Genomic DNA, 15,200 nt, shown 5'->3' with positions numbered 1-15,200 from the left:
GGAACTAGCTCTGGAGATTTAAAAAAAAAAAAAAAACAAACAGAAAAAAGCACCAAATGGTGACCTCACCACTCACAGCAGTGTTATGAATGTTATGAATGAAAGTTTCCATTCTACTGCTAACCCAGTGAAAAATTCTAGTTTTCTGGACAGTGCTGCTTTTTGTACAAAAAAAAGGCAATTTACAACAGCCTGGTCATAATCTTCATGCACGCGTATGAGATGAGCAGTGTTAAGAAAACCCCATATAGCCAGGAAATTTGAGTTCTGGTTGACCAGTTTTCAAACTCCAGTATTAGTCCCAGCTTTTGTTCCTAAAAACCTCAGTGCCCTCGTTTTCAACGTTTCATTCTCAAAAGCTATTGTTACATCTAAGCTGCACCTGAACACAACTGCCTCTGATTATTTTTGTTGCTGTTATAGAGACTAAAGACCAGATGTTTTCAACGTACCACATTCTTTATAACTTCGTCTTTGCCATCGTGCTTTTGGACTTTCAACAGGTGGTAGCAGAAATCCAACACATCGAAGCGACGCTGCTGTCCCAAAAGCACAATGATCATACAGCCAGCCCAGTGCAAGCCATCTCCAAAGCACTGCCTGAAACAGAAAACACGACGTTAAAGTCACGCGTCACTTAAGGTTTTCAGCAACATATCTACAGGAAAAGTTTAGGTATTTTAGTATAATGTCTGATTCCTATCTATCACTCTAGAATATGTTAGACAGTAATTAAAAAAATACTGTAAAAGCTCTAGTAAATCAGGGTCTCTTTTCAGATACTGCAGGAGATGTAAATGGGTGCTTAAAACAAAAGAAAACAGGAGCTCCCCTACCACTTTTCTACAATGTACATGTACTCCCCCTTAGGCTCCAGCAGCATTACATTTCATTTTCAAAGAAAACAAAGGGGGAATTCAACACCACTATTCTCCTTTGGACTGCAGACACGAAAGGAGGCAAATGTCTTACATTGCTGCCTCCATAACTGGTCAGTCAAAAGCACTTGACAGCAGCAGTTTTTCAAGATAAGGACAAACCAAAATTAGCAAAACCAAGAATTCAATCCTGTTAACTTTCAAGTGCTCATCCTTGCTCTTGATTCAGATGAGAAAATACTCGCTAGGAATGTGTGCATGTGTCCAGCTATTTTATTTACGTTCAGCTTCTGCAGTGATATGAGAACTGCTGAAAGACGTGTGCTAGGGCCTGTCTGGCGTGGGATCATTCATCAGACGCTGTCAAAACAGAGGGTTATTTTCTGTAAAGATACAGGAATATCTGTGTGCATGCACGAAGAGCCCCGCCCAGCGAGCGCAGCGCTTTCCCTTGGTTCTGCACTAAGCTACCGCAGGCACCCGAACAAGCCCCCCTGTTGTAATGCCCGTGTCCCCTCCCGCTGCAGGGAGAACAAAGGAGGGGCTGTTGGGCGCAGGTGTGCCGCTGGCAGCTGCCGACACGTACTCCACAGTGAACTCGTGCGTTCCCACGGGGATGCAGTAGACGAACTGCATCGCGCTCCACAGGCGGTGGAATTCCACGCACTCGTCCACGTGCATCACCCCGTTGCTGGGCAGGGGCCCACGCCAGATGGGGTCGTCCAGGAAGGATCGGATCCGTGTCAGGATAACCTCAAACATGGACAGGCCGCAGCACAGGCGTTCTTTGGTCAGCAAGTCCCCTTCCCTCGCGATTGCTATTTGCTAAGACGGAGAGAAACAAAGCGCAAAATCCTGGTTATACAAAGCTTTCTGTTTACAGACATATTCAAGGTCAACTAAAAAAGTACCCTCTGAGCTAACAGCACGGCACGGTTTACCGAAATGCTCCAGTTGCCATACTGCGCTCTACTTTGAAGCACACTGATCGGAAAATACGCGGTAGGAGCTCAAAAAAAAGTCAAACATAGTTCAGTTTCACTTGGTTTGTTCTAGACATTTCTCCCAACTTTAAGTGAAGTCAGAGTTCAGTTCAGTGGAAAAAACGCTCAGAAAATTGTAAACACCTTTTCAAATAGGCCATAAACTACCTTTTCAAGTAGGCCGTTGCCATACTAAGTAGTGCTAACTGCAGTAATGCTAATTCTGCACCAAGAACTTAAGAGGTTTTTGCCTGTATGGAGCCTGAAGCCAAAAAGAAAGTATGGGCAGTAGCTCTGACTGTACTCTGCTTCATCTCCTGACCCTGCTGCCATTAGGAAATCTTCAAAGACAGCAGAAAGAGACTCGCAGAAAGCCAGTAATCGGCAGTACCAGTTAGTGCTTGTCCCAGCTGGCACCACCGCATTGCCAGCTCTCCTCTGCAGCGTGGCAGTACCTACCGCTATGCATCGCGATAAAAGCAGCCCGAAGGCTTTGCTTCAGAGCACCCTGCTCTTCATTTCTACTGTTCGTGTCTCATAAACTGCTACAGTTTGCAGGGAATTAACGTACCCCTCACACTGACAGGAAAATAGTGCTGAAGCTGCAAAGGCAGCGGAGAAAGTCCTCCTTGGTCATTAAGTTTACAGGAAAACGCAAATGACAACTCATTTTCAGTGACTTTTCTAGTCTACTGACTGGGAGGGGAATAACTTGTTTTAGGAAAATGACAAACACACGCAAGAAAACTGATTGCATTTGGTAGAATTCGCACTAGGAACTCACAGGCTGGCCCTTAAACCAAGAGGGTGTCACGTAGAAACATACATAAAAATTGCAATTTTCCTCCAAACCTGTCCCCTCCGCCAGTCTCAAATATTTTAAACTTGTGAGCTTTAACAGCTTTACCAAACCATGAGCCTAATACAATTCTTGTTATGTGAACAAGCTGGACCTGCAGGTTGAATTTCTGACACAGCTATCAGCACTGTGTGAAAGACCAGGCTTGTTAGTGCCCAGAAGCTTCTTGAATTGCCTCTGACACAAATGAGAGATTACCTGTGGTGTTCCCAGTCTTTCAATGAGAGGGACTAAGTGTAGTGGAGCATATTTTGATTCTAGTCTCTTCATTTTAGCGTCAAGCCTTTCACCCTCTGAAAGAAAAAAGAAAAAGAAGAGCACTGATTCATCTGATTTAATTGATGTCTGACCATCTTTATTGTTACACAATCTTTATTTTTACACAATCTTTATTCAGTGCAGTAAAAAGCTGGAAAAGTTTCTCTTTTTGTAGGTAATTTCAGTTCTGAATAGTTGGTTAATCTTCAGTGTGCTTTTAAAAATATATATATTTTTTAAATTTTGTTTGGTATGTTCAAACAAAAAAGAAACCAAGGATTTATAGTGGAATACATTTAATTAATTACTAGATTCAAGACAGAATATAAAGCTGTATTATGCTGCTGCTACTAACATATTTGACTCCCACTTATACTAAGCCAACTAAATTGCCCTTATCATAGGCGAAATGCCTGCCTCTGGAAGGTGGGTTATAACGAGGGTGGAATTTATGTATAGTAAGGCTTAAAAAAGCAGCTGGCACCCACTCATCACTGCCAAGTAGGAAGTGTTCTCTGGCAAGTGGGAAAAGACTATTTACAGTGGTCTAACAAATGGTTAGCTTTATGTACAGAAACGCAAATAGCTACAGAGAGGCTGAAAATATTCTCAAAGATTTTTAGCTGATGGGATTTCTCCAAGCAGAACAAGTCAGCTGCTCTGGCAGTGAGAAATGGAGAGGAGAGGGGACAGAGGAGCAGCACAGGAAGAAGCAGAAGAGGGAGGGGAAAAAAGCTCACTTCCTAATGATGAAGGATAAGAAAAGCAGATACTGAAGGAACCAATCCTGCATTCACGGCATGCCAATTTAGTAAAAAAGCACACAAAAAGTCTACAGGGACCACTTGCATGTAATTCATCTGCTCGTGGGTTTTGTGTACCTTGTGTGATCAACCCTACCCCATTTAACTGACAATCATATCAGCTAAACAAGAATTTCTGAAAAGCCTCTCACCATATCCAAATTAAGGTGAAATGAACTGTTAATACAGCCCTGAATACCCCACTTATTTGTCAGGGTATTCTTCAACTTCCTCTTGTAGTTTGCACTGAGCCTGGCTAAGGAGCACAGATTTTTTGGGCTTGAATCAGTTAGCTCAGGTCACAAAATTAACAGCAGTGTAAAGGATGACTGGAAACGGTTACCAAAAATGTAGCAGCAAGCAAGCAAAGTGGAAAGCATTGCCCGAGGAAGTTATTTCCATTTAGCCTGTACCTTTGACGTGAACTCTGGGCAGGATGTTTTGGAACGGTGCTGCGTGCAGCAGGTCACACACTTCCTCTAGGGACTAGAACAAAAAGGAAACAAGAGGCACTTAGGAACAACGAATCCTCAAGCCACGCCAGATCAGAAATCCGGGCTTCCAAAAACACACTGATGCTGAAGAAGAAACAAACAGCAGAGGGCAGCCAGCCTCTGCTGTCAGAGCAGCGCGTGTAGCTGCCTGCTGGGCACTCTCTCCACAGAAGTAGATCCAAGGACAACTGGATTTCACCAGGTTACCTCGGATTGACAAATAAACTCCAGCAGCTCTCCTCCCACCCCGAGCTGGCAGTTGTTAAAGGACAGGATATTTATTAAAAAGACTAATTCAGGATGAGCAATTTCGGTGTGAAAGTGGCAGACGGATCCTGTGCAGACAAACAGAACTGTGAAGGATGACTCACGGCCTGGTTATTTTTACCAGCACTGTTCCCACAATCCATTATCATGTCAGGCGCATCTCCCAGCAAGGCAGGCTGAGACACGACAGCACCTCTCAGGAGCTATTTTATATCCTTAATCCTTAAAGATTAGGAAAGGAAAGGAAGGTAGGGAAGGAAAACAGATCGTCTCCTGGTTCTTGGCTTCTGTACATGCAGAGAAAGTGCAGAGGGCCAGAAGATGACATGTTACTTTGCTACTTCTTCCTCCCTTCTTGGAGCAGACCGGTGTCACTGCATTACACCCGAAACAAAACCTCCCAGGCAGCAGTTCACCATCGCCTTCTCCCTTCACCCACCTGGTTTTTCACCACGTGCCCTGCTAGCCTGAAGCCCACTCCAGGAACCCAGTTTCTCCTCATCATGACAGTTACCCCATTTCTGAGTATGGTTTCATTCCTCGACACCCGGCCCTCCCCTAACTCCCTACCACTAGGGAGGCACCCTCTAACGCTGGGAAGAGGACTCCGGAGGAACAGCGTGTCTCCATCATCTCAGCTAACGTTAGCAGCTGTAAAACACCCTAGAGAAGGGCTCTTACACGAGGATTTATTTTTTGAGCAACAGCTGGCCCCCAGCCAGCTCGCTGAGTGAATTAATTTAGCTGGTTGGCAGTCGGCAGAGATCTCTGCTTGATGGGCAGCCCAGCCTCAGCAGCAGTATGTGCTTACACGTACACACAGGTGGGGAGTCTCTCCCCACCTCAAAGACACAAGGTAAAGAAAGGGAAAAACTTGCAAATTTCACCCTTGTTTTTTGTGACACTAGTAACGGAAATGTCAGGGTGCATTCTGAGACACGGATGGGTTGTAAACCAGCACAGCAGGCACCTACCAGACTCTGCTCAATGAGCAGGCAAAACAGGACAGCGTTTCCCACTTCCCGCAAATTCTGAAAGCAGACGGTCTTCAGCTCTGCATATTCAACGATGTCCTTCAGCTGATGGTGGAAAAACTCCAAGATACCTGGAATCAAAAGAGAAGCAAAAAAAAAAAAAACACCTCAGAAGACAGAAAGAAATTGTGTCATCATCACCCAGGTGCTCCTATTGTGAAAGCAGACAAAAGACTCTGGTCATGTGGGTAAGAGTCATATGAATCAGAACTATTTTTTCTTCCCACCACAAAAGCACACTGATTTTCTCACCTATTCGCCTATTCAAGGCTTTCTCTGAATGTGCACAAGTGTACTGTATCAGAGCACAACAAAGCGAGGGTGCAGGTTTATAGTTTTTTCTCCATGTATCTTCACAATATTTTTTTTATTTACAGATGTGCTGCCTAGAGGAAACTGAAAGGAGCAGTATTTAAATAAATGCCGATCAGAGGTTATTACGTTGTAAGGCAGTGGTGTGCCAACCTTTGCAGCTGGCTAAGTCATGCACAATGGAGCACCTAGGTTCTCTCTGCTGGAAAAAGCAGCTAGCGTAGGAGGTAAGAAAACGATTTCCAGAAGCAGGAAGACAGAATAGGGCTCTTGTCTGCTATTAGTCCTGTTCCAGCCTCTTATTCTCGGTTCTATTTCTGTCCCCCAACCTGCTGCACCACCCGACACGCTCAATTCACAGCTGTTGTTTTCAAGGATTACAGAACCAGCACGGAGCAGAGCGCTGAAGATGAAGGGAAGGCGAGTGGTGTCAGGCTAGGGCCCCGACAGCACTGCAGCGAGCTGTATCCTCACCAAACAATTAAATACAGAAATCACAAGTCAAGATCTGCTGGCAAGGATGTGTCAGCTCCTGCTGACAAGCACAGTCAGAACCTTGTTTCTGTCAGTGTTGCCAAAAGCTGTTAACAAAAACAATCAGAATTACAATTTTCAAAGCCACGTCATTTATATGAACATCTTTTCTGCCAAACCTCTCCCGAACAAAGGTGAAGCTCGATGCACTGGTGGACCTCTAGCCGCTTCCCCGCCCCAAGGAAAGGTTGCACGGTCCCTTGGTTTGCAGACAAACCCTGGGAGCCCCAGGTTCAGGTGGCTCCTGCAGTGTCATCTACTGGTCAGAGGCATCTGGTTAAAGCCATGCGCAGGGCAGGTGAGAAAGAGCAGAGAACTGCGGTAGGACAGGCAGCGTTCAGGCTCTTTGTAACTTATTTTCATCAGCATTTTTCCATCTGTGTGCATAAGCCTGGCCCTTTTTAAAATGAAACCAAAAACCTCAGGACTGGTAAACAAAGAAAATATATCATGCAAAGCTTTCAAGTTGTATGCTATCTAGAGCAGCTTCCATTACACTCAATTAACAATTCCTGTAGTTAAATCTATACACAATCACACAAAGAAGTTGAGGGGAGGCAAGGAAAGAGACCCGATAGCCCCCAACACCTCCCCATGCACTCCTTGGATGTGGCTGACAAACACCTCCTGCACAGGAGATGCGCCTTCTGTATTTACCCAACAAGGCAACAGCTCGGGGGGAGCACACAAACATAAAATACATGCTGGAGAGTATCTCTGCCAAGGAAATCCCTCAGATTCAAGCAGAGGAACTTGAGAATTTACAGTGGAGGAAGGAACAGTACGACTAACCCACACACTTCTCTAGAAAGCCTCATGTCATTAAATTTAGTAACGAAACATCAGGAAGAGTGCATGGTAAGGGGATCCAGAACCAGCTTTGTTACATCTGAAAGATCTGTTTGTCAACAGAAAATCTGCAGTCAGACCCAACCCCAGTAGGTTAGCAACTAAATAGAAAAACAATTGAAAAGCTGATGGAGGTTGGTCAGTCGTAATGAATGGAGCTCGATTTATTCAAAGGAAAACACACTGAAATATACCTAAATGCAAACAAGTCAGACCAGCACACATCAACTACCCCCTCAGGCTAAAAACAAAAGATTGATACAGCAAAAATGTTCACAAAACCTTTTTGACACTAGAGAAAAACATCAAGGCACACTGAAGGAATTAATCTATGACAAGCCTATAGCGTGTCTCAGTTACATGACTTAGTGTTTCTGTGGCTTTCTCTGTCAAGGAAAGGGCTTCTAAGGATCAACAGCTAAAAGTCAAGTCAAATAATTCCCTCATACCACAGGACTGGATGCTCTTCTGGGAGGGAAAGCCCATTGTGTTAGCCTGAATTTAAGTCTGTGTCATAGAGGAAACCAGTCTAGAATATCTACCAACAATTCTGCTCGTAATACCCATGGCATGTACGCAGAAATGGATGGTGAACTGCCAAAAGGGCTGGAAGACTCCCCAAAACATAGCGAGTAACCGCAGACTTCTCCACATAGTCACCAAGTAGGATATTGGCTACATGGACAGACGTTGGGGTGTTTTTCCCCTTTAGCCTGTCTGATGAGTGGGGAGCAGTTTGGTGAGAAATGGAAGCTGAGGAGAGAGGCAAGGATGATTCTGCTGCTGCAGAACAGAAACAGCCAGTGGTCATGAAAGGGGGTGGAAAAGAGTGGGATTTTCAGACACTCGTCAATCCCCTGCCAGCCCCTGGATTTCCTGGGGAGTTTCAGAAATGAGATCAATGTCTGGAAAGATGGCAAGAAAATGTTACTAATGTTGCATGGACAGCTCCGAAGTGAAATCCCGAGAATAACCGATGTCGCCTACAGCAGATATAAAGGAGCAGGATGGCACACAGGGAAACCAAGAACAGCACAGAGAACAGCAACAAGGAATGCTGCTACCCAAATCCATGCTGAAGGTGCAACTGAAACCAAAGCAAGGCTGGAAGTCCACCCAAAGCAGCAGGACAGCAGAAGTCAGAGAGCCTGGAGGTTCCTACCATGAAAATTACGTACTGTCTTTTACAGGCACTGCAAGTTACTGAGTTCCTCTCAAAGTCCTTAACAAAGATCTCTGTTTCTTCACTGAAAGCCCCAGTCACCATGTGCAGGTACATGAATGCACACACCCACACAGTGCATTCATGAACAAATTGTGTGGGTATTTTGGAAACCCAACGCCCTGTATCCCGTATGCAGTTGTTCCAAGTGCCGGTATCAGCTACGTCCCCTTAGATGAAGTGCTCGATTTACAGGCCAGACAGATAAAAGTTTACAGAGCTACACAGCAATTTTTGATGGAACAGAAACAATGCTGAAAGCATCATCTGCTCCTCGGTGGAGTCCTGTGGCAGAAACACATTATCTGGTTCTCATTAATATTTGAGCAGCGGCACTCCTGGTTACATCTACTTGGACTGCACACAGCAGTGTGTATTTTTGTGAGAGACTACATACACACCATGAAGCCCTGGAAATAGAACAAGTGTCTTTGGAAAATTTCATTCAACTGCACACAACCTTCCTCCTTCTCCTATTTTGTTGGTGCGATTTCTAAGTTACTGAATTAGTTACCGACACATTGCATTTGCATTTTTGAATCAATTTGCTCCTTCTTTCCAAGGAATCAATTTTAATTAAACTCCTCTATTCCCGCAGATGGAATGACGTTAGGTGTAATGATAATTAGTCATATAATCCCAATTCCTGATTTACACAGATCTCAACAGAAGCAAGGCTGCTGATGTAAAAGGGGTCTGGTAAAGTACAGAAGATTAGTAAAGGATTAGGCTCCATCGCTGATTCCAAAACCTCATCTCGACAGCACTCAAATAGCAGATGTAAAGTTTCAGCTGTGCAGCCCCGTAAACTAATTAATTTAGGAAGTCAGACCAAATCAACACATGCACTGCAAAGCTGGTTGGATTTCTTCACTTCAGCCATCTTTTCCTTTCTATGAAACAAGCTCAGTTCACACCTAGAGACTCAAACCAAACACGTTCCAGAGCTTGCACCAATGCTGGTACCTGAAAGACTGGGTGAAAACTGGCTGCTAATCGTAGACCTCAAGTGTGAGCTAACAACAGACTTGATCTTGAAAACAATCTTTGGTCTAGCCGCATTGTGGTTCGTTTTCTGCAGAGCGCTGACTTGAAATGAAATCTGCTAATCTGCAGCAGCAAAACTGTTCCCAAGAAACTGGGTGCTACAATGACCTTTACTTTATGTTCACTTTCCTACACGTCTTCAAATGCTGTCTGTGATTATTTCTTTGGCACACAAGAGACATCATTAACTTTGCATATCAGCAGTCACGCCATTGCTTTCAACAGAAATGTTCATCATACTTAAGCGGATACACATATATCACACAGCCTGTGCACCATTTATTTTGCTAGAAATAAATATCCTGTTGGTCTTCATGCCCACTGCATTGCTCACTGCTCCTTCAAGATCATCTAGGTCTTCATTTTATGAAAACACCATTTAAACTTGTGCAGTTTTTTTGACAGTGAACTGGGATTACCTCTGTTTCCACTGAGTGTAGACATTTGAAGGGCACCTCCAACACCACTGCTTTTTAAATGATTTCAATGGCATTCCTCGGCTTTCTTTTTGCAACTGGATGGCAAGTTGCAAATTCAAAAGCAGACGGAAGCGAACATGGCATGGGAAGTTTGAGAAAGTTTGGCTTTGCTGAGTAAGCTGATATTAGAGCTCAGAAAGTGGCCTGACCTTTGTTTTTCTGCAAGTCTCTTAACACTCCTCCTGTCTTTTCCTGCTTTTTATCTCCCCTTGTCCCCAAATTCTTTTCCAAATCTTTCTGCAATGGACGGGTTCCAGAAAAACCTATGAATATATTTCCTTCCTGTTCTTCCCCAAGAGGATTCAAGCCATGGCGTTCCACCAAGAAATTAACTTTTATTTTATGTATTATTTTTTTAAATAAGAAACATGGAAATGCTGTACTTAGGAAAAAAGCCTGCACTTAGGCTACCTTCTTGGCTAGTTCATACCTTGCTGAGCTCATGGATTTTCTTTCAAAGCTTTCCCCTGTAGGGGTGGTGTGGCAGTGACACAAATCTAAGCCTCGTCTCACAGCGGAGCTGACAAACTCCTTTCCTCACCATGTCTAAAGACATTTCAGAGTGGCAGGAGATGAAATACTTGTTTATGAAAAGCAGGAAGGCTATATTCAAATACGAGAAAAATACCAGGAAAGGTTATTTCCGAGATCAAAGCTCAAGTTTAAACTTTTATAAGTCAATATTCCTCTAAGCTTAGAGACTTTAAAAGGTCCCTTTAAAAAATCCTTATGCTTTATGTATTTTTAGACAAATATTTTTACGGCTACAAGAGAAGCAAGTTCCCCTCTGCTTTAAGATTGTTTCTATGGAAACAAACCCATTGGCGAGCAGCAGTCCTGAACAACTAATGCCACTGTCTGCGCTCCGCTCCTTTTAGCGAGAATAAATCTCTGTTCAGAAATCCACGGGTCTAGAGGGCTGAGTACGCAGAGCTCACAGGATGCAATCAGCGGAGTCCAAACAAAGCTCTCGCAATCAAGGTTCAAGGCACATGAAACAGCCAGGGCACTACTGAGCACACTTAAATTGCTTTGCATGTGGAGAATGGACTCAGGGGATTAATTCTAAATTGATAAATGCATGTTACGTTGAGACAGACACGAATCTACAAACTTCATCTATAGATGAGAATCATCATTTTGGCCTTTATGTGTAGGTAGTGGCAATTATAACGAAGTGATTAGATGGTTTGCCAGCAAAGAAAAGCAGCAGCATACAAACATGCTCCAGAACACGCAGACTTACTACTACAACCACTGAACGCTACTTATGCAGGAGGCTTTGGGAGGCAGAGGAAGGAAGAGACGACAGCTGGCGTGTACTTGCTTGTATTCTCAGTGCAAACCAAGTAAACAAGGCGTGGCACAGACAGCTGCAGAGAATTTAACACAGAAAGGAGATGACAGGGATTCAAATCAAGCATGGGTTGAGCCTCCCCCTTGTATACTATGGCAGCTCCTCTCTGCACGCCAGACCAAGGCTAAAATTTACAGCACGTTCCCATCACAGACAATGATTTCTCTTATCAGTCGGATCTGCTCTGAGGGCAGTCAGCTCCGTGATGGAAAGGCTCCAGAGACAGCAACACAATTCTTCAGTGATGCTACAGTCAGATGAAAATGCCCTGAGCTTCCACACATATTTTCTGTTTAGTGTCTTCAAAAGAGTACAGAGAGAAGACGTGACAGCGCTACAAAGGTTGGCTCTGCCACTTCTTGGAAGAGACTCTCTGGGAAGTTATTAAGTGTTCTTTGCCTGAAATGTTTCAGTACAGGAAAAATACACGTGCCAAGACAAAACCTGCCTGTGTGCCAGCCACAGGGGTGCTGAAGGAGCACAGAAATCAAGTGGTTTTGCTAGACCCATTCCAATTCTAGTTGCTACTATCTTATACTGTAACCTGAAGAATTACTCTGACCTCTCGGTACAGCAGGCATCTGAACATATGGGATGTTTTTCCAAATACAAGGTCAAAATTGTTCATGATCTATACAAAACAAGGAAGTTATGAAGGATTTAAAAGGGTTTAGGTCCTGTAGCAAGTGTAGATCAGCCGTGTGAAGGCTACCATTACACAAGTCAAGTTTTTCCTTTCTTGTAAGACGGGTTGCCTTTTATTCTTAGAAGAAAGTTTTTGCTTATGTCCCAGGGCATCTCCCACCAAATACTCTTACAGGTGAGGATCTCCAGCAAGAGAATACAAGCTTCCTAACCTCGCCTGTAGCGCCTCAGACCCTGGTGATGCATAATCACCATGCTCTCACAGTGAGAATACATGCTGCTTTTGTGGTCAGGCCTTAATGAGTGGCTAAAAACCTTAGCTAGATTATTTTTATACTTCTAACTACCATGATTCATCCATTTCTACGCTCCAGGGAGAAAAACAGGAAGGAAAACACTTAGTAAGTCCTCGATTTCATTTAACATTGGCAAGGAGTGTCAAGCAAGCTGTGGGAAGCAGAAAAAACAACCCCATTCCACTTGGAGTGGCATTTAATAAACTTAAGCAACTCTGGAAAAATAGATATACTCAGGAGGTGGGTGGCACATGGAAAGATTAATTTGTGTTAATTAGGCATTGTGGAGGAGGAATATTTTGAAGGGGGGAAGCAGTTTCAAAATTTCAGTGAACAATGTGATAAAAACTAATTAGCCAATTATTTCCCCATAGTGGCAAGCAACTTTCAAAGGCATTTCTTCTGCAACTGTCATGCCTCCTGTTAAGTGGCTAAGATGCTCCCCGCACATCCTGACATGACTACTCTGGCAGGACCAGTCTGCCTCTCAGTAGCATCATTCCTTTTATCTTACATTTCAGAAAAGTAAAGGCAAGAGGGAATGAAAGCTTTTCCAGAGAGACAGTGTTACCTAAATCATTTGAACAGAACTGCTGCAAGAGGCTAACTTGCAAAGGAAAAGCTCAATGTGCTTATGAGAAAGCCTAGAATTAGAAACTACTCTGAACATCCCAGCTCAAGTTCAATTATATCAGAAGGCTGTCTATCTATCAACAAATTGCCACCCTTTTATTTGCCCTAAGGACGTAAGTTTTAAAACACCATACAGTCCTTTATTAAGCACTTTCTGAAAGCCCAGCCTTTAATGGCTCTTGCTATGGAAAAAAGTGCTAATTACTGGGACAAAGAAGAGGGGGAGGGACATAGAGATAGGCATGATCCAGAAGACAGTAATTAGTATAATCTCATTAAGGCTACTATGGTAACATCAAACATCAACTAACCTGGAGAACCATACTCATGTCTTGGCAACCTGCAGATCTTAGGCATCACTTCCATTAGGGTCTTGACATACTGAAGAATTGTCCCTTGTAACTAAGAATAAACAAGTGCTCGTTATTATGTCAGTGTTATTAACTGAGAAACTTTACAACAACTGTGTTCAAAAAGCATATGGATTGCACAAGGTCTAAAAATTATGCATTTAACTCTGCCAGTTGTCATCTTCAAAAAAGCAACTTCTCCCAATGAATACAGTTGCACAGTAATACAGTTCCTTCGTATGGCATTAGCTGCTTTTTGCCATGGGAAAAGTGGCAGAGCAGCTAAAGCCAGGAAGGAAAAAAAAGAAGTACGGGAAATCATCATCTTTTCTTACAGTCTGTCTCTATTGTCTGACCAACCTTTTGATTTTTGGTGAAAAAAAGAAATAAAAGTTCATCTGAATGTTTTCAATCCTTAATATGAGGTATGCCTGTAACAGCTTAAATTGGCCATTCCAGGCATACACATAAATACATCTATACATTCCAGACATATATATACACACACATACATCTCCCTATATCTGAACATTTGCATCAAGCATCAGCAGGGTACCTCCCCTCAGTCTTTTCAGCCTCCCTTATAAATGCCTAATCATTCCACGCTACCTTTAATGAACGGAGATGATTTGCAAATAATAATAATCATCATCCCTCCCAAAACAACAAACCAATACTCAACCCCAGAGCATGAAAACTATGTCTGTTTTTATAGAATCATAGAGTGCTTTGTGTTGGAAGGGACCTTAAAGACCATCTAATTCCAACCCCCCTGCCACGGGCAGGGACACCTCCCACTACAGCAGGTTGCTCAAAGCCCATCTTTCCCTGACAATATACCACGGCATCCCTTCAAGCAGGCTCCATCCTTTCTAGAATTTCAAAAACAAATGTAGAACATTGTGGGGATTGCAACAGACAAGCTACCAAACATGTCAAGTATGTGAAAGGAGATTATGAATATTACAGCTTTCCACCTGTTACAGCTGGATTGTTTTGGCAGCGTGCTCCTTATAGGCAACAGGGGCAGGGAACAAAAGACCATTTCTGTAGCTTAAAGTTAAATGCAATGTGTTACAGCTGTATGCAGACATTAACAGTACCGTGACCAAAGAGCCCCTCAGTCTCCTTTTAGTTACAGATAAGGCCATTTCCAATACTAGATACAAGGGCTGTGTGGATAACTTCTTCAACATCTGGTCTGAGCGCTCTTCTAAATAGGCTTGATGCTATCCTCTGCTAGATCAAGCGTGGAGATTAAACCTTCCTTGCTATTAAGCGTCATCTGTCAATGCTGTTATTAATGAAAGCCCTGAAGTTAGGGAAGGCAGAAAGCACATTCCAGCTCCAGATATTCTGAGAAAGTAAATCAACTCATTTGAAACATTTATACTTTTCCAGAGTTTACCCTGGTCCTACCAGCGTGAGTCTCTGCAAATTAAATTATCCCCAAACCCGAATCCAGGGTTTTTAAAACACTGCTCAGATTAACACATCTTCTATTGCTTTCACAAGGCATTGGGTACTCTCAAATAGAGTTTATACTGAACTTCAGTGAATTTAACACTTTAGTTTTACTCGAGATCTTACTTTCCTTAGGAATCTTACTTTCATTTTGCTTTTGTTAAGATATTTCCTATCAGAAGCCATTTGGAATAATAATACTGAAAGACAAGTGGCATACCAAGCTCTTGACGACTTTCAGCAACTCCTCCATCACCACAGCAATCCCCTGATACCCGAGAAGCCTACAGATGACTTTAAAGTGAGGGGGGCCAACAAAATTCCTGTAGTTGCTGTAGATACTGGAATACGCCAGATTCAGTGCCTAAAATGAGAAAAATAAATCGATTAATGAAAATTTCAGCTGACTGCATCTTAGTAATAATCTCACTTAGAC

At 43.2% G+C, this 15,200-nt stretch overlaps 1 protein-coding gene across 7 annotated transcripts in view; it reads right to left on the bottom strand.

The window, feature by feature from the left end:
- Positions 1-15,200, bottom strand: part of CYFIP1 (cytoplasmic FMR1 interacting protein 1) — a 73,538-nt gene that overhangs the window by 5,559 nt on the left and 52,779 nt on the right. For all 7 annotated transcript variants that reach the window (XM_013180689.3, XM_048051194.2, XM_048051193.2 and 4 more), the window contains 7 exons: positions 14,985-15,128; positions 13,262-13,352; positions 5,517-5,647; positions 4,195-4,267; positions 2,919-3,013; positions 1,465-1,703; positions 453-600 (listed from right to left, as the gene is read on the bottom strand). In XM_013180689.3, the coding sequence (XP_013036143.1) occupies positions 453-600; positions 1,465-1,703; positions 2,919-3,013; positions 4,195-4,267; positions 5,517-5,647; positions 13,262-13,352; positions 14,985-15,128 (921 nt within the window). The remainder of the gene's footprint in view (positions 1-452; positions 601-1,464; positions 1,704-2,918; positions 3,014-4,194; positions 4,268-5,516; positions 5,648-13,261; positions 13,353-14,984; positions 15,129-15,200) is intronic.

This window comes from Anser cygnoides, chromosome 1 (assembly GCF_040182565.1).
Source record: "Anser cygnoides isolate HZ-2024a breed goose chromosome 1, Taihu_goose_T2T_genome, whole genome shotgun sequence".
NCBI lineage: Eukaryota > Metazoa > Chordata > Aves > Anseriformes > Anatidae > Anser > Anser cygnoides.
The sequence above is the reverse complement of the archived record's forward strand: the minus strand, read 5'-3'. Positions and strand labels throughout refer to the sequence as shown.